Raw genomic sequence first — 24077 nt, 5'->3', positions numbered from 1 at the left:
CCATCCTAGCTGCAAAGGGTGCCATCAGATCCTTGTGTGACGAATTTAGTGGCCCTCTCATGGATCTTGTGAGGGGTTTAGGAAACCCTGTCACTCACCCATCCTATTTAAATATGGAAGTTTTGGTAGTATTGGCATGCGAGTGTGGATTAAAATATGCTTTCTGAGAGCATGTATGGGATTAAAACTTGACTGCTTTCCCCCAACATTCAAGCACACACAGAGAAAAGGTGACAAAATAAACAGAGTTCATTTTAAATTTGAGCAAATAATGAAAAGTTTTTCTGGTATTTACTGAGCTCTAGTAGACAGATATTATTTAAATTATGGCAAGACCTGCAAATCCAGAACATTTAAAAATGGATTACTCACTCAAACTATTAAACAATAACCCACAGAAATAAGCAAAGGTTAAAATAAAATAAATTGGAATTTGGCAAGGGTTGAAATAGCTTCCCATCCTCAGAAAAAGAAATAAAAAGCTTAACAATAAATAAAATAGGAACAACTTGACATGGGGTTAAATACATTCTTAAAAGTCCTGTACTGTATTCCCCAAGCCTATATGCCTTTGTCTGTCAGTCATCCTAACTGCAAGCTCTTCAGGGCAGGGATTTATCTGGGTTTTTTTGCATATCTGAATTGACTAGCACACTGTGGACACCATTATAATAAATAAATAGAATAATAATACCCTAGAGAGAGCCTTTACACAGCCACCACTAAAGGGGAGGACTTCCTCAGAATGCCCATCAACCTTGGTGTCTGCTGAGAGCAGGCGCATGGAGCTTCTACAACCAAGGTTATAAACATCACCCCGAAAGCTGCAAAATGGCCTAGACATTGGAAACCCATCATATAAATAATTTGTTTTAACCGCATTGATTAGAACTTAGGGTCACACACCTGGAGTATGTGTAACAGATTCCTTCAGTTGCTTGGTCTTCATGGTAACCTGTTTTTAAAAAAAAAAAATCCAAATTAAAAACTGCACTGTTAACACTAGATTATTCATTCAGGCTTTTAAAGATGTCTTGAACAGCTTACCTCCAAATACTAACATTTTAACATGTACAAAATACTACCATGGTATCACACTAATGCTCTTCTGCGAGGTCTTATTCAGAAGGCCATGCCAGTTTTAAATTGCTAACTGCTAAAAGGCCATGCCAGTTTTAAATTGCTAATAGCTGATTTTTCAGGCTTAGTCTGAAGGGGAAAGGCAAGGAAAAAACCAGGGGTAACGTCATGGCAGGGGCCTATTATAGACTGCCAACTCAGGAAGAGGAGGTAGGTGAGACTTTTCTAGAACAAACAACAAAAATATCCAAAACACAAGAACTGGCAGTAATGGGGGACTTTAACTACCCAGACATCTGCTGGAAAAGTAATATGGCAAAACACAAAATGTTCAGTAAGTTCTTGGAAGGTACTGGGGACACCTTATTGTTCCAAAAGGTGGAGGAAGTACCTAGGGAGCAGCCATTTTAGACTTGATTCTTCCTATTCAATTTATTCATAAATGATCTGGAGAAAGGGGTAAACAGTGATGTGGCAAAGTTTGCAGATGATACTAAACTACTCAAGATAGTTAAGACCAAAGTAGATTGTGAAGAACTTCAAAAAGATCTCACAAAACTAAGTGATTGGGCAACAAAATGGCAAATTACATTTATCCACATTAAATTTCAAGTAATGCACATTTGAAAAAATAACCCCAACTATACATACAATATGATGGGGGCTAATTTAGCTACAACGAGTCAGGAAAAAGATCCTGGAGTCATCGTGGATAGTTCTCTGAAGATGTCCACGCAGTGTGCAGAGGTGGTCAAAAAAGCAAATAGGATGTTAGGAATAATTATAAAGGGGATAGAGAATAAAACTGTGAATATATGATTGCCCTTATATAAATCCATGGTACGCCTACATCTTGAATACTGTGTACAGATGTGGTCTCCTCACCTCAAAAAAGATATTCTAGCACTAGAAAAGGTTCAGAAAAGGGCAACTAAAATGATTAGGGGTTTGGAGAGGGTCCCATATGAGGAAAGATTAAAGAGGCTAGGCCTCTTCAGCTTGGAAAAGAGGAGACTAAGGGGGGATATGATAGAGGTATATAAAATCATGAGTGATGTTGAGAAAGTGGACAAGGAAAAGTTATTTACTTATTCCCATAATACAAGAACTAGGGGTCGCCAAATGAAATTAATAGGCAGCAGGTTTAAAACAAATAAAAGGAAGTTCTTCTTCACGCAGTGCACAGTCAACTTGTGGAACTCCTTACCTGAGGAGGTTGTGAAGGCTAGGACTATAACAGTGCTTAAAAGAGAACTGAATAAATTCATGGTGGTGAAGTCCATAAATGGCTATTAGCCAGGATGGGTAAAGAATGGTGTCCCTAGCCTCTGTTCATCAGAGGATGGAGATGGATGGCAGGAGAGAGATCACTTGATCATTGCCTGTTAGGTCACTCCCTCTGGGGCACCTGGCATTGGCCACTGTCAGTAGACAGATACTGGGCTAGATGGACCTTTGGTCTGACCCGGTACGGCTGTTCTTATGTTCTTATGACTAATGAAGAAATTGGTTGGAAATCTGAAAGTGGAAGGCAAGTAGGGTGAAAGTGATCATGATATGATAGGCTTCATAATTCCACAGAAAGGAAGGAATGAGAGCAACAGAATAAGGACCATGGACTTCAAAAAACACAGACTTTAATGAACTCAGAGAACTGCTGATAAGGTCCCATAGAAAGAAAATCTATGGGATACAGGAGTTCAGAAGAACTGGATGTTTCTCAAAGAGACAATATTTAAGGCAAGAGAGCAACTTATCCGGATGGAAGGAAATATAGGAAAAAATAAGAAGAGGACAATATGACTTCTTCTTAAGCTCTTTAATGACCTGAAAATCAAAAAAGAATCCTACAAAAAACTGGAAACATGGACAAACTGCAATGGACGAATACAAAAAAAAATAGTACAAGCATGTAGGGACAAAATCAGAAAGGCTAAAGCACAAAATTAGTTACATCTTGCAAGGGACAGAAAAGGCAGTAAGAAGGCTCTATAAATACATTCGGAGCAAGAAAATGCTGAAGGAAAATGCATGTCCACTACTTCGTAAGGAAGGAGTCCTAACAACAGATGACATCAAGAAGGCTGAGATGTTTAAATGCCTATTTTGCTTCAGTCTCCACTAAAATGGTTAATTGTGACCAGATGCTTTAACACAATTAACATTAACAAGGGGAAAGGAACTCAAGACAGAACAGGGAACAAACAGATTAAAGAATATTAAGATAAATTAGATGTATTCAAATCAGCAGGGTCTGATAAAGTTCATCTTAGGCCTGGTCTATACTGGGGGGTGTGTGTGTGTGTCGAACTAAGGTATGCAACTTCAGCTACGCGAATAGCGTAGCTGAAGTCGAACTACCTTAGTTCGAATTACTTACCCGTCCTCACGGTGCGGGATCGAAGTCCACGGCTCTCCCGTCGACTCCGCCACCGCCGTTCGTGGTGGAGGAGTTCCGGAGTCGACAGGAGCGCGTTCGGAGTTCGATATATCGCGTCTAGATGAGACGCGATATATCGAACTCCGAGAAGTCGATTGCTACCCACCGACCCGGCGGGTAGTATGGACGTACCCTTAGAGCTCTTAAGGAATTAAATGAAGCAATCTCAGAACCATTAGCAATTATCTTCAAGAACTCATGGAGGATGGGTGAGGTTCTAGAGGACTCAAGAAGAGCCAACATAGTACCCGGCTTTAATTGGGCCCAGTCAGCCTAACTTTGATAGCTGGATACTGGAACAAATTATTAACCATTCAATTTGTGGACAGATTAAAAAATAGGGTTGTTAATAATAGCCAATATGGATTTGTCAAGACCAAATCATGCTGAACCAACCTAGTTTCCTTCTTTGATGGGTTATTGGCCTAGTGGATGGGGGAAGCAGAAGACATTATTTATCTTGATTTTAGTAAAGCTTGTGACATGCTCCCACATGACTTTCTCATAAGCAAACTAGGGAAATATGGTCTAGATGAAATTACCATCAGGTGAGTGTACAATTGGTTGACAAACTGTACTCACACTAGTGATCTATGTTTCACTGTCAGCTAGGGTCTGTCCTTGGTCTGGTATTATTCAAAATTATCATTAAAGGCTTGAATAACAGAGTTGAGAGTATGCTTATAAAATCTGCAGATGACTAGCTGGGAGGGGAACAGGACCTCGATAAATTGGAGAGAGGTTCAAAATCAACAAAATGAAATTCAGTAAAGGCAAGCACCAAAGTGTTACACTTAGGAATCAAATGCACATCTACAAACTGTGAAATAATTGCAGAAAATGATCTGGTGGCTATATTGGATCACAAGTTGAACATGAGTCAACGATTAGATGCAGTTGCAGCAAAAAAAGTCTAATATTCTGGGATGTATCAACAGGAGTGCCATATGAAAGACACTCCTGGTAACTATCTCACTCCAGCTGACACAGGCGATGCCTCAATTGGAGTACTAGGTCTAGTTTTGGGCATCCCATTTCAAGGAAGATGTTGACAAATATTTAAGATTCCAGAGAAGAGAGACAAAAATGATGGAAGGTTCAGAAAAACCTGACCTATGAGGAAAGGTTAACACAACTGGGCATATTTAGTTTTGAGACAAGACAACTGATGGGGGACCTGATAAAAGTCTTCAAATACATTAAGGGTTGTTATAAAGAGGATGGTGATCAATTGTTCTCCATTTCCACTGAAGGCCAGACAAGAAGTAATGGGCTTAATCTTGTGGAGTCGAGAAGCCATGAGCTATATGATCATTCAGGTGCACTTCCCAACCCAGTAGCGAGGCATCTGTAATGAGTTTCTTTGTGGATGGCGGGGAAACAAACATTTGTTTCCCACCAAATGAGGGACCTGCGGACACTCAGAGAAAGTGAAACTCATTTATCCAGGGTGTATCTGCTTGAGCAGAGACCATCCACAACCATGTTTGGAGGCCCTGGAGGTGGAGCATTGCAAAACATGTCAAGTAGGTGTAGGTGGTCATAAGGTGTAGAAGGATGAGGCAGAACAGGACCAGCATCTGCAGGCCGAGACAGAGTTGGACAATGAGGTCGCTCATTGCAAGGAATCTGTTCTCTGGTAAGTAAGCTTTGTCCAGAACTGAGTTCTGATTTGCTCTGATAAACTCTAACTTGTGGGTGGGTGGTTAAACTGGACTTTTCTAGATTTACCTGAAGTCCCAATGAGTGAAAAAAGTCAAGTAATGAGAAGACCACCATCTGTACCTCCTGATCCAATCGTTCTGTGAGCAGTCAACTGTCAAGTTAAGGAAATACCAGGTTGCCTTGACAATGCTGATATGCTGTTATCATGGGGAGCGTCTTCGTAAAAACTCTCAGTGCCTCCAAGAGGCCGAAGGGAGAATTCTGTATTGAAAGTACCCTCAGCCAATCGTAAAGCACAGTAATCACCTGTACTCTGAAGGAATGTCTATATGATAGAAGGCATCCTACAAAATTGAGGGCCACAGACCAGTTGCCTTCATTTAGGGAAAAGATTACTGAGGCCAAGTGGGTCATCCTGAATCTTACATGGTGTATGAAGACTTTCAGCTGTCTGAGATCTAGAATGGGTCTCCAGCCCAACCTTCTTTTTGGAGATGAGGAAATATCTTGAGTAAAAGCTTTGTCCCTGTCTTGAGGAGAGCCAGTCTCTGTCACCCCTAATTGAATTAGAGGAGTCCACCTCCTGTTTGAGAGGCCTCTAGAGAGGGGTCCCTGAAGAGGGATGGGGAGGAGAGTTTTTAAGAGGAAGTAGAAAAAATGGTTACTAAACTTCCATAACTGTTGTTCTTCGAGATGTGTTACTCATGTCCATTCCATGTTATTTAAGTGTGTGTGCTCGCCACATGCACTGGTGCTGGAAGTTTTCCCCTCAGTGGTATCCATAGGGGACTAGCTCTGGCAGCCTCTGGAGTGGTGCACATATACATTGGTATTAGGGGCACCACCAACTCTCCCCTCCCCCAGTTCCTTTGTGCCAGAATTCTGACAGAGGGGAAGGAGGGTGGGTCATGGAATGGACATGAGTAACATCTTGAAGAACAACAGTTATGGAAGGCTAATAACCATTTTTTCTTCTTCGACTTCTTGCTCATGTCCTTTCCATGTTAGATGACTCCCAAGCAGTATCTCCAGAGGCAGGTAGGAGTTCGTGGATATGTTGATTGCAACACAGTTCTGCCAAAGCCAGCGTCATCTCTGGCCTGCTGAGGTTGTGAAGGTGTGCACTGAAAACCATGTTGTGACCCTGCAGATATCCTGGATAGGTACTTGTGCTAGGTAGGCTGCTGACGATGCCTGAGCTCTAGTTGAATGAGCGTACAACCCTCGCCAACTTGTATCAAGTATGGATGCAGGTAGTAAACCAATCCTAAAGCTTTGAGAAGACACCAGGAGGCCTTTCATCCTGTCAGCCACCACAGCTAAGAGTTGAGTCAATCTACGGAAGAGCTTGGTATGCTCTAAGTAGAGCATAAAACACATATTAAGAAAATCAGCACTTTTAAAAATAGGTTTTCTAGTGGCAAACAAACAAACAAACCCAATAAATATACTTTTATTTATGGATCATTCCATGTTTAGATGTTCTTCCTAATAATAAAGTAATGAATTTAGTATAAACCTAGTTTTTATATTTTGAAAAATAAGCAACTCCTTTTACAATAAAGCATATAAGTATTAAATTAGTATGCGCCCAGGAGCTCAGCCCAAATAGCTCAAAGCTCGTTAATTATTTCATCATCTTTTTTTTTTTTTTTTGACATATGGGGAAGCTTACAGAACTGCAGAACTCTTACCTCATACTGTCAGGCAACATGCTAATTAGTAAAGTCTGCTTAAATCTATCCACCTGTCCGTTGTTTTGCTGCCTACCAGGGCCTTTTTCCATGCTGGCAGCAAATCCCCTATCTGTCTGCTATCGCAACCTGAATGCAAGAGATTAGTGACCGCAGAGTCAAGCAAGAATCAGTTTACATCCTCTCAGGCAAGAGAATGATATTACTTCACAAGTATGAAATCTGAGATCTCTTTGCCTTTAATTTAGAAAACCTGCAGTTAATAATCACATTAAAGTGTGTTTTGCATGCCAGACAGTTTTTATTTCCTCTGTTATTTTTACAATTTAAATGCCCTTTGTGGTTACTAAAATAATTTGCTGAAAGGCATAAATTAACATTTAAAACTTTTTATGTGTACCAAGGTAGATCTTGTGTGGCCATGAACTTTATATTTTTATAATGTCATATACCGATACCTTTTCTGTGCCTTTAAATTTAACAATGCTAGTTGTATTATTTGTAATAAATCTTCATTTGGCAAACAATGTTAATTTGATAAGAATATCAGACTTGAAACCTCCTTTCCTAATTTAGGATATATTATTGGTTTTCCACACTGTTTAAACACTTCAAATGTACAATTTTGCCTTTTGTTTAAGGGCAATTGTTTCCTTAAGAACTAAAACACAGAAATGAGACCTAAGCCTGAAGCTACAAATTCAGCAAGGAAAATGGGTCAAAGACCAGATGTGTTGAGGCCGACAGAGCCCTGGCACAGGTAACCAGGTCAGCAGGCAGGAACTGTAATTAGAGTAAACTGAACCCAGTTTCCCTTTCATAATCAAAACACTTGATGAAAACAAATCTAATTAATACCACAAGCCAATTGCAGAGAAAATGATTTTTAAAGTTGTATTATCTTTTCAGTTACAAATATAGTCTTACTTCATTATACTGATCAGTTTGGATGGAATTATGATGATTTACAAGTCCCACACGAAACTACTAGTTACTAGTTTTAGATAATTAGACACATGGATACACTGAGCCTGGCCTTACCTGGTTTGTTTTGGAGTTTTTGATACACTGGTTGATTAAGGAGGATTTTCTTGAGTGATCTTAGAATTACTATAGTAGTAGAAAAACTCCATGTACATCAAAAGACCAAAGTTATAGCAGCAACCAGTAAGGCCATGTAGTTATAGGTCTATTATATCATAAATCTCTATTTGCAAGGAGTTGTGAGTAAATTATAATATTAAGTTAGACCAGATGCCTATCCACATTGGTCATAGATAGGTAATTTTTAATAGTAGGAGAAAAAGCAACTGTGAAGATATTATTGTGTATAGACTTCTTGAATTTACAAACAACCAAACCACTAAGGCTTACAAAATAACTACTAATCATCATCAGTGACTACACAGCTTCTAATTTCACACTTGTATCTGTCAATTCAGGGAGATTCTTTTCAGTTTTTTGCATCAATCTAACAGATTGTTATCTGAATCAAGAAAAGAAATTCAGTACGCTCCCAACAAATAAGGAATTTGTTTCTATATTTGTCAGTATCTATAAACCTTCCTCCATCCATCCCAAGACTTTTTTGGGGGGAAGAGATGAGTTGTCCCCAACCTCTCACTGGCTGCCCCTCCCACATTTGCCCCTCATTGTCCCCTACTCTTTTCTCTCAACTATGCTTCAGTTACTAATGTAGCATTGCAGGGCTTGAAGTGTTTGCCTCTCCCAGAAGGCTCTTTCCCCTTTGTAGCGGGGTAATAGTCTGTAGCAGGATGGTAGAGTCTGCATGGGGACACAGGACTCCTCTGATGAGTCAGATGATGTGTGCTTAAACCATGCATAAAAATGTAAACCCTATTAAGTCATAGTGGCAGCTGCATCTTCACTCTCACCAGGATATGCATCTGAGAGGCAGAAGGAATTAGAGGCCAAAGCAAATGATACCTGGCCAGGAGACCCTAAGAAAAGCAAAGTTTGGTAAGAAAGCTTAGGGTATGTCTCCACTAGAAACGCAATAGCAACACAGCTGCAGTGTAGACATTTACTACAGCAAAGGCAGGAGTTCTTCCGTTTCTGTAGTAAATCCACCTCTCCAAGAACCAGTAGCGAGATCAGTGGAAGAATCCTTCTGTTCACTGAGTGGTATCTACAGCGGGGGTCGGCAACCTTTCAGAAGTGGTGTGCCGAGTCTTCATTTATTCACTCTGATTTAAGGTTCCGCGTGCCGGTAATACATTTTAACATTTTTAGAAGGTCTCTGTCTATAATATATAACTAAACAATTGTTGTATGTAAAGTAAATAAGGTTTTTAAAATGCTTAAGAAGCTTCATTTAAAATTAAATTAAAATGCAGAGCCCCCCGGACCGGTGCCAGGACCTGGGCAGTGTGAGTGCCACTGAAAATCAGCTCGTGTGCCGCCTTCGGCACTCGTGCCATAGGTTGCCTACCCCTGATCTACAGCATTGCTTAGCTCAACTTAATCACATCACACAGGGCACAAAATATTTCACAGCCTTGAGTGATGTAGTTAAGCCAACCTAACTTTGCAACATAGACCAGCACATAGGATATAAAACTCGATCTGTTATTGTTATCTGAGTCATCAGTAAAGACAAACCACAGGAAAGTGTTTAAAGTGTGTGTATATTCTGGTTACAGCAGGATGGAAAACTCACCTGCTTACATTTCCTGTCCCTTAGAGTGCAGGAGGAGAAAGCTCAGGTTTGAAACTAGAGCTGAAGACACCCTCTGTAATAGCAAAACCAACGAGGAATCCTTGTGGCACCTTACAGACTAACAAATTTATTTGGGCATAAGCTTTTGTGCACTAGAACCCACTTCATCAGAGGCATGGAGTGAAAAACACAGGAGCAGGTATAAATACATGAAAGGATGGGAGCTGTCTTACCAAGTGTGAGGTCAGTCTAACAAGACAATTCATTTAACAGCAAGATACCAAGGGAGAAAAAATAACTTTTGAAGTGGTAATGTGAGTGGCCCATTTCAGACAGTTGACAAGAAGGTGAGAGTAACAGTAGGGGGAAAATTAATATTGGGGAAATTAGGTTAGGTTTAGTAATGACCCAACTACTCCCAGTCTTTAGTCAGGCCTAATCTGATGGTGTCCAGTTTGCATATTAATTCCAGTTCTGCAGTTTCACGTTGGAGTCTGTTTTTGAAGTTTTTTTAGTTGAAGAATTGCCACTTTTAGGTCTGTTATTGAGTGACCAGAGAGACTGAAGTGTTCTCCTACCGGTTTTTGAATGTTATGATTCCTGATGTCAGATTTGTGTCCATTTATTCTCTTGGGGTTCTCCTCAATGGCCAGGTCGAAGGCCTGGAATGAGAGAACTTGAATGGAGCAGAGCCTGCTTACAAGTCTTTTCAGAGAGGAAACTATAGAAGGTGTAGCAGCTGTGGCTGTCGGAGCTGGAAAAAAGGCTGTAGAAGTGCCCCATGGAAGAATGAAGAATGGTTGTACCAAACTTTAGGGGAAAGCTTAAAGAAAGTAGGTAACACAAGACATTCCCATAAGACCAAAGGGAAGTCAAGCCTGAGGGAAAGGTTCAGGATGGGAGAGTCTCAGCTAGGACAACTGGAGATATTTTTCTGAGGTTTTGTGGAATCAGACCTCAGCACCAGGAGGGGAGGCGTTGCTGAGACTCAAACAGCTATCCTAAGATGAGAAAACTGAGGTGCAGCACCACTGGCTGCTAGGAAGGAAGTTTATCAACTGTTATTACACCACCTCTTTGACAGCACAGATTTCAAGTGGCTGAACCATTTAGGATTATCCTACCTTGCCCCGATAAGCAGCAAGGTATGAGCTCCCTTCCCCTGAACTCCCTCTAACCACTGCTTGGCCAAGGCACTGAACAGGGATGCCTTCATCTCACTGCAACGTGAGAGCTCACAACACATATCATGTTCACAATGCTCAGGTATCAAAGATGTTGTCTAGCAGAACCAAGGAAGGGTACACTGCATTTCTTATATTTCTAAGCAGGTTTTTTTTTAAATAAAAGGGAACTTTTCAGGCAAAGAAATAAAGGCCAAAAGCCCAATTATTTTTTTAAAAATTAAAATTTGTTTAAGACTGGCCAAAAGCATATTATATTGTGTCAGGATGAGAATTATTAACCCCTTCCCCCATGCACACACAAACAAAAGCCAACATACGAAAACAAACACTTGAAACCACAAAAAGACTAACTTAAAATAACGTTAAGGATCTGACATGTTGACAAAAGCCAGAAACACTCTCCTTAAATCACTTCATTCTGCTTAAGAATTGCAGTGGAAATGAGGATCTCAGAACAGTTTGGTATTGCAAATCTCACCACCACAAAGGAATATAAGCTGACCTACAAAGTGGGAAGAAAAAATTCTGCCAGTGCTCTTTTTTTGCTTCTTTCTTATGAATCATGGTCAGCACTTTTGGGTTTTCTTTTTTAACACTGCAAATACTAAGTTTTTTCTACTGTTTTTGCTAAAGGACCTTTTGTTGACTATATAGAGCCAGTGGGATGATGACATCATAAAACACTGAAACCTGAGCAGTTGAAAAGAGGGAAGATTTCTAGTTGGATTATTTAAAAAAAACAAACTTTATTTTTGTTAATATCTATTTAGCCACGCTCCTGACAAACACCTGAAAGCAATCCTAAAAGAGTCAAATACAGTAGTTTGCAAACCCTACAAAGAATTCTCTGCAAAAGCAGGTAAAACAAGACTCCTGATACTTCTAGGCAAAAAGTAAGCAAGAATTATTGTAAAAATCTCAGGCTTTCTTGATATATTATAAAGAAGAAAAAGCCCACACTATTTAAGTTCCCTCTAAGCTGCGTGGCCAGGGAGAGGCGCCTTTCCCCCGATCCCAGGCCTGGTGCTGCCGTGGCAGAGGAGAGGCACCTTGGCCCCAGCCCTAGTGCTGCTGGGGAGAGGTGCCTCTGTGCCAGCCCTGGGCTGCTGCAGTCAGAGAGGGTGGGGGGAGTCCTCTCTCCCAGCTGCAGCCTGCACCCCAAACCCCTTATCCCTGGCCCCACCCCAGTATCTGCACCCCCTGCATTCCAATCCTCTGCCCCAGCCCTGAGCCGCATCCCACACCCTGAACCCCTCATCCCCACCCCAGAGCCCTCACCCCCCAGCCAGAACCCCCACTCCCCCACAACCCTCTACCCCAGCCCTGAGCCCCCACCCCCTTCCACATTCCGAACCCCTTGCCCCCCCCCGCCATACATTACCTCCATATTGGTGCACATAAAATTAATTCCACACATGGATGTAAACAATTAGGGGGAACACTGTACACTATTGTAAGACCACATGTAAGAGTTGTAGTTCATTCCTTAGATGAGACAAACCCAGTGTCCCTCCGGCCTGGATAATGCTAGACTATGCTGTAAATAAAGACTCCATGTCACTTCTGACAAGAATAAGGAATAACCTGATATCCATGTTTACGGTAGTTCCTAACTCCAGTTTCTAAAACCAAAGCATCAACAGTGGGGGAGCTAATGTACACAGGGCTCCAGGCAATTGCTGTCCTGTTAAGCACCATTTCATTGAAACCTGCTCAGTGCAGGTCTATGCAATACAGTGGTAAATATAACAGTGATTGCTGGTGCCTGGTGTACAAAAGTGGAGCTGCACCAGCATTAGCGGGAAGTGTTCAGATTAAAGCCTAGTATAGCAAGCCTTACATAAGCTACTTTATTGCTGGGGCTTTACAGTGGGGTGACTGTTTACTGACCACTCCCGCCTCCCCAGTTCTGGCCCGGGTCACTTTGCAGGAACCCTGCCCCTTTAGCCTCCACTTGCAGGCCCCTTTAGAACTGCACACAGGCTTTCATGTGCATAACATCTCCTTCTGTCTGGGGCTGGTTTAATAACAAACTCCTCTTAATCTTCACAGTTCCAAAATAAAGTCCATCACCACACAACAGTCCATACTTCGTTCCCGTGTCTTCTCTCTCAGCCAAACTCTTCTGTCCCATTCTGTTTTCACAGCCCATCCAGCTAGGATGAGCTGAGAGGAACTTAGTTTTCTGGCACAGGCCTCTAGGCCCCCAATTTGTAGGCCCAAACTCCATCCGGGTTTTGCAACAGGAGCCTCCTGCTCCCTAAGCTCCGGCTCTGTCACATCTCCCTTGGTCTTGTGGTCTTCCCTGCAGGAGCCCTTCACACACACTACAATTTCCTGCGCTTCCCCCCTTCTCTGCTGCCTCCTGCTGCTCTTTATAGGGCAATCATCCTGATCTCTTCCAGGTGTGATTCATTCTGTAATCAGGGGTGGCTAGCTCCAGCAGGAGCCACCCTGTTACATACAGGCCACAAGAAATCAATGCTATAGCAGGTATATTTCCAGACCCTGACTCCCCTTGTAAAAAATCTCTTATGACTCCTTTTTCCTTGCCAGCTCAGTGCTTATGGGATACATCTTTCTCATCTCTCACCAGATAGCTCAGGGGACAGAGGACCCAGTGGTTCAGTTTCTCTCTCTCTCAGGAGTCTGAACAGCAGTCTTCTCTCTCTCCCCCAATACTGGGCATGTACAGTCAACATTTTGGGATCTCTTGTGTGTGAAAGGCTCTCTATAAAAACATAGTTTTAACATACATACACACACACACACGCACACAGACACACACACTTGACAACAGATGAAGAAGGGTGTAGAATGTAATCTTTTAGGACAGGTTTTTGCATTGTCTAATTTGTTAGAGCCCAGAGATTTTAGTGATGGACCCACTAGATTTTCAAAGACAGATTCTAAACATACTGGTCTTTTTATTCTCTGTCTGTACAGTGCCTACCAGAATGGGGTCCATGACTAGCGCTCCCAGGCACTAAGGTAATATAAATAATAATAATAATTAATAATAATGGTCTGTCTCAGGAATATTTTTGTTAAGTCTGTGTTTAAAGATTTCTTTTTCACATGTAGTACACTGTCAAGCTGCTTACAATAAAATGTGTTACCTACAACTGCTGAGTAAACTAGTGTCTTCTAATCAGGCCCTCCCTGGCCAGTACTGTTAAGTGAGAGACACTCCTATCTCTAAACAGAACGCAACGTATTTCGCTATCTGCAGTATATTGCGTTACAAATCGCTTAGTCACGTGCACATCAAGATCCCTGTAGCTTGCCTGGATATAATATAGGTTTATTTAGTTTCTTAATGATTGGGATAAAAATCACCTTTCTATGTTTGTTTCCAGAGAAAAGGTAAACACACTTTATAAACTGGCTTGCAGATAACTCACTGTAAACTATGACAATTTAAGACTATTTGACTAAATGAAGGTTTGGTGTTCAAAAAAAGTATCTTTGCTAGGTTTTTATTACTAAATACAGAACAAGCAGCTCCAAAATGTGCATCAACAGAATTAAACATTTAAATCTTATTCTCTTTAACCCCTCTTTGGAATAGGATCAACTGAAAAGACTTTTGAATGGTACTCTGCAGACACTGTAGAGCATTTACAAGTGATCTATTGCTGAAAATGAAAAAAATCTTTTTATACTTTTTCAGGATAACACTTTAAATCCTTAAGTACAGTTTTTCAATATATATATGGCACACCACCATAAAAAATGCATTTGAATAAGGATATTAATTATTTTACACAATACCATTGTTAACCATAGTATAGTCTGGAAATAGGAACTGCAATAGTATCAACCTCAGACCAACTGTTTTATCATTTTGTAGAAATATTTCAGTTTAATTAATGGAACCCCTCTGTCTAAATGCTATTAGCTGATTCATACTTTTTTTTTTAAACCTGGCTTAAACAGAACTGTAAGCTTTAGCTAAGTCTCACAAATGTCCATTTGCAGTTAAAAGGGGTTACCACAGACACTAAAACTGGCATTGTTTTTCTATTATCAGGTTACAGTAGCTCAGGTCTCTAAGCACCAGAATCCCCCATACAGCTGATCAGTTACAGCTGTTAATTGTGGAGCAAGGGACTGCTGACATCTGCTTCTTGCTTAGTTAGTTAATGGTTCACTTCCAGGTCCTAAAAGGATTGCAGCCTCTCTCAAAAGACAATGTTGGACCCCATCTATGTCTGCCTTCTACACTGCCTGTCTTGTTCTGGTTTGTCACTCTCCATACAAAGCAAATCTGAATGAACTCACATCTGGCACTGATCGACCCAATTCGTGAGCAATCTTTTCCCATCGACCTGGGGTCCCCCCTGGGAACTTAACCATACTTCTTGTCAGCTGGCTAAGGTCCTCTTCTGTCCATTCAGGTGCCTGCAAAACATTTGTAAAACATGTATTATGCTGAGAAAATGAAAAAAATGTAATTGGATAAAATACTGAACAAAGACATTAAATAAATTAATCAAATAATGGATGTTGTAACAATGTAATTTAATATGGTTCCCAAAGCTTGTTAGTTGAATGCTGTTTCTTCCACTCTGTTACAGAAAACAGTACATAAAAACAGCTGTCAGTGAAGGAACTTGTACATTTTGTATATTAAATATTTTTAATGGTTCATTAGTGCAGTAGACACATGCACTACTATGTCACTATGAAAAAAAGCAAGCAATACAAATCAAAATAAACAATTTTACTACTTCAAGATTAAACCACAGTCTAAGATATCAACATTTTAGATAATATATAAAATCCTCTTACGTATAACTGAATGATATATAAAGGAAGAGAAATCTTTAAAAAGTCCTCAATTGAAAAAATACTGAAAATAATCCTAAAATGTTATTTATAAATCTGCAGCTTAAAACAGCATGCCAATTCAGTCAGTTGTTGAAACCCCCATAATGCATTATATTTTAACATTTTTGGGTGATACAGGAGTGAAATCTGACAATTTTACATTCCACTGAGAATTTTTTTTTTTAAAAAAAGAACCTAAACCCTGTGACTTCTGTGCACTGTACATGAAGAAAACAGAAAGAAACTGGACATTTTCAAAGAGCAACAAGTCCCAATAACCAAAATATAAAAAATGTTCTACTGTAACAGCATGCTTCAAATTGTAAACAATTTCCTCCTTTATGACAACTATATAAAACTGAGTAAAAAACAAGAAAACACTGGTTCCTCAGATATAACTGTCCAATTAACTATTAAATCTTTGTATGTTAAATTGCCTCTCCAGGAACACAAGGCTCTGTACCCAGTCTTCCACACCAGTAAAAGAAGTGACTATTGAACTAAGCATTTGTAAAAAGTAGTTGACCATTTCTATTTTTTAAAAAGAATCCCGTTATGATAAATACCTTTTCTAATCACCATTTCTGATAATGAACAGACATATATCAAGCAGTTTGCATTACAGAGCCATCAGCACAGAACAACAGTCAGAGGTGAGTGACCCCAGGGACCATCTCCACAGCTACAGCAAAGCTTCTCCCTGACACTAATCCTGCCTGTCATTCTCCCACTGTGCTCTAACCACACTGACATCCGCCTGCCGCACTGCAAGCTTAACGGGCCCTTCCTGACTTTTTACTGTCTCCCCCAATCAATGGTTCAAGCGTGCTCTTTTCACCATGTCCAAATGGCAGCTTCACTCATAATCAAAGTGCACTGCCCCTGTTAAAGGGCTTCCCGAAAGGCTCTACCATTTGCATTCATTTGCAAAGCAAACTACTTTTATTCACTTTGTTCTGCTATCAAGAATGTTCCCTGAAGCAGATAAATTGGCATAAATACAACCTGCCACTTAAGAGACAGTAAATAATAGCCAATAGTGGGGAGGATTTTATCAATTGTTCTATTTTGTAGCCCCGTAATTCTTTGTTCATCAAATGCTAAAAGCCTCAAATATTCATATTTATATAGCTTTTAATACAAGCATGAATTCATTATCTATCTTGGTTTAAATGTAACACACACACACACACAGTAGTGAGAGAGAGATATAGCACATACACTACATATATAATAAAGTGGGTATGTATACTAGTGGCTTGTGAAGAACATGCTAAATACAAACCAGGTTTCATCATCACACAGTAACCTCAGATTTTTATTTATTGTACAGAATAAAAGCATACATGTTCTGAATTAAAACTTCTTTATTTACATATTTCCATAACTTTGGGGTTCATAGAAGTGAAGTTATTGGGTACCTATACATATTCTAGTTTTGAAAATATAATTCCAGCACTATTTATTTATTTTTAAAATAAGAGGCTAAGTAGAGAATTTTAATGAATAATTTTTTTTAAGTAGTATAGAACTGCACACATTTGTTTCAGTAACAAATGAAAGTTATGTTTTACATTGATTTCATATGTAAATTCTAGTAGCACAAAAGTAGCTGCACAGATGTATCTTAACACAATATTCAAAGCATGTCCAAACAATTTCACACAAAGATCACAGTCATATTTCTGCACTAATAGAAACATTTTAGAGGTAACAAATTGTCTGATATGTTTTAAATTCTTTAAAACCATTTTTTGTAAGGTTTGATTCGTGGATGTGCTGCGTATTTTAATTTGTGTGCAAATGTTACACAAGTAAACACATCATTTTCCTTAGCTATCATCATCATATAGGAATTCTAATAAAAATCTACTGTCTACTGATCTTTAATAAACAATACTGATCTTTTAAAAACAAACAACAAACCTACTAATTCTATGTGCATCTATGATACCAATACGTTGAATGTACTGAATGAAACAATGATTTCAATAACATGGTAACTTACAATAATACAATTTTAAAAAAATAAGATAAAAATAAGGACAGAAAATTGATAGGTCTGAAATTCTTTAATAGAGCTTTTTAGGAATCCATTATTAACCACAAGTGCTGTAAAGAGCTTTGGTGAATTTGCAATTCCTCAGCAATAGATAATTGTGTCTTTAGACGCAACAGTGCCTACTATGATCCAACTACTACAGGCAGCCATGAGGGTGGCCATAGTGTGAATGTATTCTCCCTGTTCTGATTTGGAGCCAACTGTAACTGTGAGACTCAAACGAATGCATAAGCATACAGCTTTGTCACTTAAAACCATGTGTGTCCAATATTACTGAAACAATGGGCCAAAATTCATCTCTGCAGTTAGGTAATGGAAGATACCACATAGTGAGGGGACAGCTGTTGTGACTACACAAGCATTCAGATTTTGCATCAGAAAAGACCTGCTCTGGGATTAACTCTCCACACTGAATACAAAATGAAAGTAAGCAGAGCCATAGGCCTCAGCTTTTAACTAGTGCTGTTGATTAATCGCAGTTAACGCATGCGATTAACTCAAAAAAATTAATCGCAATTAAAATGTATTGCGATTAATTGCACTGTTAAACACTCAAATACCAATTGAAATGTAGTAAATATTTTTGGATGCTTTTCTACATTTTAAAATATATCGATTCCTATTACAACACAGAATACAAAGTGTACAGTGCTCACTTTATATTATTATTACAAATATTTGCACTGTAAAAATGCTAAATAAAAGAAATAGTACTTTTCAATTCACCTCAAACAAGTACTGTAGTGCAATCTCTTTATCCTGAAAGTGTAACTTACAAATGTAGATTTTTGTTGTTGTTTCCTAACTGCACTCAAAAACAAAACAATGTAAAACTTTAGAGCCCACAAGTCCACTTAGTCCTACTTTTTGTTCAGCCAATCGCTAAGACAAACAAGTTTGTTTACATTTATGGGAGATACTGCTGCCTGCTTCTTATTTACAATATCACCTGAAAGCAAGAACAGGCGTTCACATGGCACTTTTGTAGCTAGCATTGCAAGGTATTTACGTGCCAGATATGCTTAACATTCGTATGCCCCTTCATGCTTCAGCCACCATTCCAAAGGGCATGCTTCCATGCTGATGATGCTTGTTAAAAAAATAATGCATTAATTAGACTGAACTCCTTGGAGGAGAATTGTATGTCTCCTGTTCTGTTTTTCCTGCATTCTGCCATATATTTCATGTTACAGCAGTCTCTGATGATGACCCAACACATGTTCGGTTTAAGAACACAAAGAAGGTACCAATGTGAGATTTCTAAAAATAACTACAGCATTTGACCCAAGGGTTAAGAATCTGAAGTGCCTTCCAATATCTGAGAGGAACAAGGTGTTGAGCATGCTTTCAGAAGTCTTAAAAGAGCAACACTCCGATGCGGAAACTACAGAACCAGAACCACCATAAAAAAAAAATACTAACCTTCTGCTGGTGGCATCTGACTCAGATGATGAAAATGAACATGCGTCGGTCCATACTGCCTTCGATCGTTATCGAACAGAACTCATCATCAGCATGGAGGCAAGTCCTATTGAATGGTGGTTGAAGATGAAGGGACATATGAATCTTTAGCTTATCTGGTACGTAACTATCTTGCGACCCCAGCTACAACAGTGCCATGCGAACGCCTGTTCTCACTTTCAGGTGACATTGCAAACAAGACGTGGGCAGCATTATCTCCTGCAAATTGTAACCAAACTTGTTTGTCTGAGCAATTAGCGGAAGTAGGACTGAGTGGACTTGTAGGCTCTAAAGTTTTACATTGTTTTATTTTTTAATGCAATTTTTTTTGTACATAAATCTACATTTGTAAGTTCAACTTTCATGATAAAGAGATTGCACTATAGTACTTGCATGAGGTGAACTGAAAAATACTATTTCTTGTTTTTTACAGTAAAAATATTTGTAATAAAATATAAAGGGAAGACTGTACACTTTGTATTCTGTGTTGTAATTGAAATCAATATATTTGAAAATGTAGAAAACATCCAAAATATTTAAATAAATGGTATTTATTATTAACAGTACGATTAATCGCGATTAATTTTTTTAATCGCTTGACAGCCCTACTTTTAACATTAATTACATTTACAAATTTAAAAATTCATAGCATTTGTTCAAATTATATTCCTTTAAATAGCTTATTGTACAAGTCTTGTAATACTGAAGAATGAGGTCAGCCAAACTCCTCTGCAATCTTTAAAGAGCAACTAAGAATGTGGTATGTTATTTTGCATCACTATTATGTGTAGCAAAAGCAGTTAAATGCTATGAGGTCTCTTTTTATAAAAACAATTCCTTCTTCAAACAATAGAAACTAAAACTCAAGTTGTTAAGAACACAGAGTAGCATTTGTTTTCAAGAAAAAAGACCATCTTTTTAGTCTCTAATTTAAAATTATTAATATTTTGAAGAATTACACAACTCATAGAATTTTATTGCTAGACTTGAGAAGTATCTACATTTTAGAATTCACATCAAAGTTCCCATGTTTTAAAAAAGGATCTATTCTAATTTGATTATCAAGAAATTCAAAGGCTGAAATTCTGCCCTTGGCCTACCCTATCGTACACATAAGAATATGTCTACATAGCAGGTCAGACACTGCTTCTGACGCGTTTTAGTCCAAACCTCCTCCCCTTCCCCCTCCACACTATCCAACACATAGAGCCCTTGGATATGGCTAAACATCCTAAGAACATACTGTTAGAAAAGTTAGTTTGGCATAGCTGTGTGTCTCAGGGGTGTGAAAAATCCACACCTTGGAGACATAACTAAGCCAACCTAACCTTGAGTCAAGACAATGCATGGTCAATAGAAGAATTCTTCCATTGCCTGAGCCACTGCCTTCCGGGGAGGTGGATTATGTACAGCCATGGGAGACCCCTTCCTGTCGCTGTAATAAATGTCTACACTGAAGTACTTTAGGTATAGACATACACTTAGTCTTGTCAGCTTATCTGAGGGTGTGTCTCTGCCCACCCATTTTGTAGCTAAAGCATGTGTAGCTGACTTTAAATATTTGGATAGTCTGCCAATGCTATTTCACAATTCCCAGGGCCTGTATGTTCCAGCCCTTCTACCTGCTGACTTCCCACTCGCCCTATGCAGAGGAAGCTAACTGCTGGTTTAAATACAGCCATTAGGCATTAACCCTTCATTGCAAGTATATTACGCTACTGTTAACACAACTAAACCCAGCTCAGTCAAACAGAAGAAAGATGCCCACCAACCAGTGATTCTGGCTAACCTATAGTGTGAGGACTGCAAGGTTCATTTATTTATTTTTTTGGCAGAAGTAACAGAAGCATGCATTTATATGATTAAAATCTTGATGAGGGTGGTGGAGGTTGACATTGACCAAACCACACACTATTGCAGGGAGCACATCAAGCACCTCAAGTCCACTTACCTCAAGATGAAGGATAGGAATGAAAAGTCTAGCAACTATGAAAAATATAACCAGGTGTTGCCACCATCTCAAGAGATGATCATACAGGACTATGGGCTCTGGAGTCGAGAAAGTATGATTTTCAGACCAATGGCAGAGTCGACAGGGATGGCACCAGACGAGAGCTGGCTGCCACAAGGGCTGGAGTCACAAGAACAGACCCCAGAACAGAACATAGTGCTGGAACCAGACTACGCACCACAGCCAAATCGACGAGGGGATGTCCTGGGCCCAAATAAGGAAGTTACTCACCTTGTGCAGTAACAATGGTTCTTCGAGATGTGTATCCCGATGGGTGCTCTACTGTAGGTGTGTGCGCACCCCTGCGTCTCTAAGCAGAGATTTTAGGTAGCAGTGTCCATTCAGCCCACACATGCAATTTAGCTCTCTAAGTGGTCTATGCGGGGGAACCCCACTCAATTCCCTCTCTACAGCAGAGCCCCTTATAGAGAACTCCGAAGTAGAGGGGAGAAAGGCAGCTTGTGGAGCACCCATAGGGACACACATCTCGAAGAGCCTTTGTTACTGCACAAAGTGAGTAATTTCCTCCTCTTCTTCAAAGAGTGTCCCTATGGGTAGTCCACTGTAGGTGACTTCACAGCAGTATCCCCCATGTAGGGATGTTGGGGCTTTGGAGTGGAGTCTGTTACTACTGTGGTGCCGAAGATGGCATTGGACGCTGAATTTCCAGTGATCGTGTAATGTTCTGTGAAAGTGTGGCCAGAGGCCCAAGTCACTACTCTGCAGATTTCCAAAATAGGGACATCTTTAATGAATGCGACCGAGGTAGAAATTAACCTCATGGAGTGTGTATGGATTCTAGATGGAGGCAACAGGATGCGTCCTTGATAACAGCGATTAATGCAACCCAAGATCCATTTGGACATCTTTGAGCCGATATCGCGGAGCCTCTGGATCTTTCTGCAAATGAAAGGAAGAATTTAGGGGACTTCCTGAAGTCCTTAGTCCTGTCCAAGTAGAATGCTAATACTTTTCTATCATCTAGCATATGCAAAATTGCCTCCCTGTTGTCATGATGCTGGTGGCAAAACAGGATGAAAAAAAAACAGGAAGATGGATCTGTTGATTCCCATGGAAAGTGGAGGCAACTTTAGGGAGAAACTTGGGATGTGGCCTCAGAGTTGCTTTGTCTTTAAAAAAGACAGTATATGATGGGTGTGCCATTAGGGCTGCTATTTCTCCTATGTGCCTAGCTGAGGTGATGGCAATTAGAAATGCTGTCTTCATAGACAGGTGTAACAGAGAGCAAGTTGCCATGGGTTCAAAAGGAGGTCCAATCAAAGCACTGAGAACTAAGTTAAGATCCCAAGTTGGAGCAGATAGTCTCACATGCAGGAAGAGAGTCCCAATGTCCTTAAAGAATCTACCCGTCAGTGACTGAGCAAACACCGAGTACCCATCTATCTGACAGTGGAAAGCAGTTATGGCAGCAAGATGAACCTTAAGGGAACTGAGTGAGGGTTTTGACCTCTTGAGGATTAAAATGTAATCTAAAATCAGAGGGAGGGAAGACAAAGTTCAGTCTGTGTGCTTAGAATGACATCAAACTTGGAATCATTTCCATTTTTGTAGGCAAGTACATCAAGTGGTCGACTTTCAGCTGTACAGCAACACGTCTTTCACTTTTCAGAGCATTCTAACTCTAAGTCTTGGAACCAAGAAGGAGCCAGGTCTGGAGGTGGAGGACCCGCAGGTTGGGGTGAAGGATCAGCCCTTTGCTTTGAGAGAGCCGGTAGGGAATGAGCCAAAGAGCCAAAACCGTCCTGTCCTGGAGCAGAGGATGGAAGGCTGAAATAGCGGTCAAGTGAAAGAGACAGACCCTGGAGCTTGAGATGCAGAAGGTAGTCCAGGATCAACTGCAGTGAAGCCCGCTCAGGCCAAGTACTTTGTTCTGAGGTCCACCACGTAAACAGCTTCCATTTGGACAGGTAGGTCACCATGGTGGAGGGATTTCTGCTGCCCAAGGGGACTTGTTGGACATGGGCTGAGCATTCCTGTTCCTCCGCATTCAACCAGGCAGCAGCCGAGCCATCAGGTGCAACACTGCCAGGTTCGGGTGCAGAAGACTACCATGGCTCTGGGACAGCAGGTCCGGCTGGAGCGGCAGCTGTAACGGGGCAGCCACTCAGAGGTCCAGCAGCCTGGTGCTCCTTAAAATCACTGTGGGGGGACTATTGGTCTGGAAGGGGCCTGCCACCGCTTTGTCCAGTGAGAAAGACGACAAAGGCATCACAGGGGGAGGAGAGGCTTCCCCTTCCCCTCTCTAGGGGGCTCTGTAGGCATCGGGGCCTGATGTGCTGCACTTGCGTCAGGCTCCGCCCCGTACTCTGAAGCCAGTGCCCGCCATGCCGGGGGCGGTTTGTCCAAGGCAGTCAGGGAGGAGTGGTGGAATGTGGAACTGGCATCATGGGCATGCCCCAAGGGTTCCAACGAGGCCACTGAACAGGCCACTGGTCCTGCTGCCACACTGCTGCCACGGATGTCGTGCCGGTTTCTGGGACTAATGGGGATCCATGCCTTCTTGGCAGGGGGCTGAATTCCAGCTCTGGCTCAGACCATTCCCCTTCTAGCGACCAAGGCAGGGCTATGGAAGCCTGAGTCTGCCAGCTAACCCTTGTCGGAGACCAATGCCTAGAGGGCGGGGATTGGAGTCTGTTGGTCGAGTGGTACCAGTGCCGTGACACTGAATGATCCCACGCTGGTGGGGACTAACACCTGCGAGATTATAAGTGATATCGACCTGCACTGGGGCGATCTCTGGTGAGAGGCTGGCCGGTACTGGGAGTACGGAGACGGGTGCCTCGATTATGGCATTCCATGAATTCTGGCCTCGTGGAGGGACAGCGTGGTGCCAGAGACCTAAATCTTCTGGCTGAAGACCAAGATTGCAGGGCCAGGGTCTTAGGCTGTGGGGACAAGGACATAGACCTATGATCTGGGGACCGATGGTGCTCCACCGCTCTC

At 40.9% G+C, this 24077-nt stretch overlaps 1 protein-coding gene across 3 annotated transcripts in view; it reads right to left on the bottom strand.

Moving 5' to 3' along the window:
- Positions 1 to 24077, bottom strand: part of DNAJC1 (DnaJ heat shock protein family (Hsp40) member C1) — a 205289-nt gene that overhangs the window by 5535 nt on the left and 175677 nt on the right. For all 3 annotated transcript variants that reach the window (XM_039527418.1, XM_039527419.1, XM_039527420.1), the window contains 2 exons: positions 15031 to 15150; positions 907 to 955 (listed from right to left, as the gene is read on the bottom strand). In XM_039527418.1, the coding sequence (XP_039383352.1) occupies positions 907 to 955; positions 15031 to 15150 (169 nt within the window). The remainder of the gene's footprint in view (positions 1 to 906; positions 956 to 15030; positions 15151 to 24077) is intronic.

The sequence above is a fragment of the Mauremys reevesii genome, linkage group 2 (genome assembly GCF_016161935.1).
Source record: "Mauremys reevesii isolate NIE-2019 linkage group 2, ASM1616193v1, whole genome shotgun sequence".
In the NCBI taxonomy this organism is placed as follows: domain Eukaryota; kingdom Metazoa; phylum Chordata; order Testudines; family Geoemydidae; genus Mauremys; species Mauremys reevesii.
This window is presented reverse-complemented; position numbering and strand designations above follow the sequence as displayed.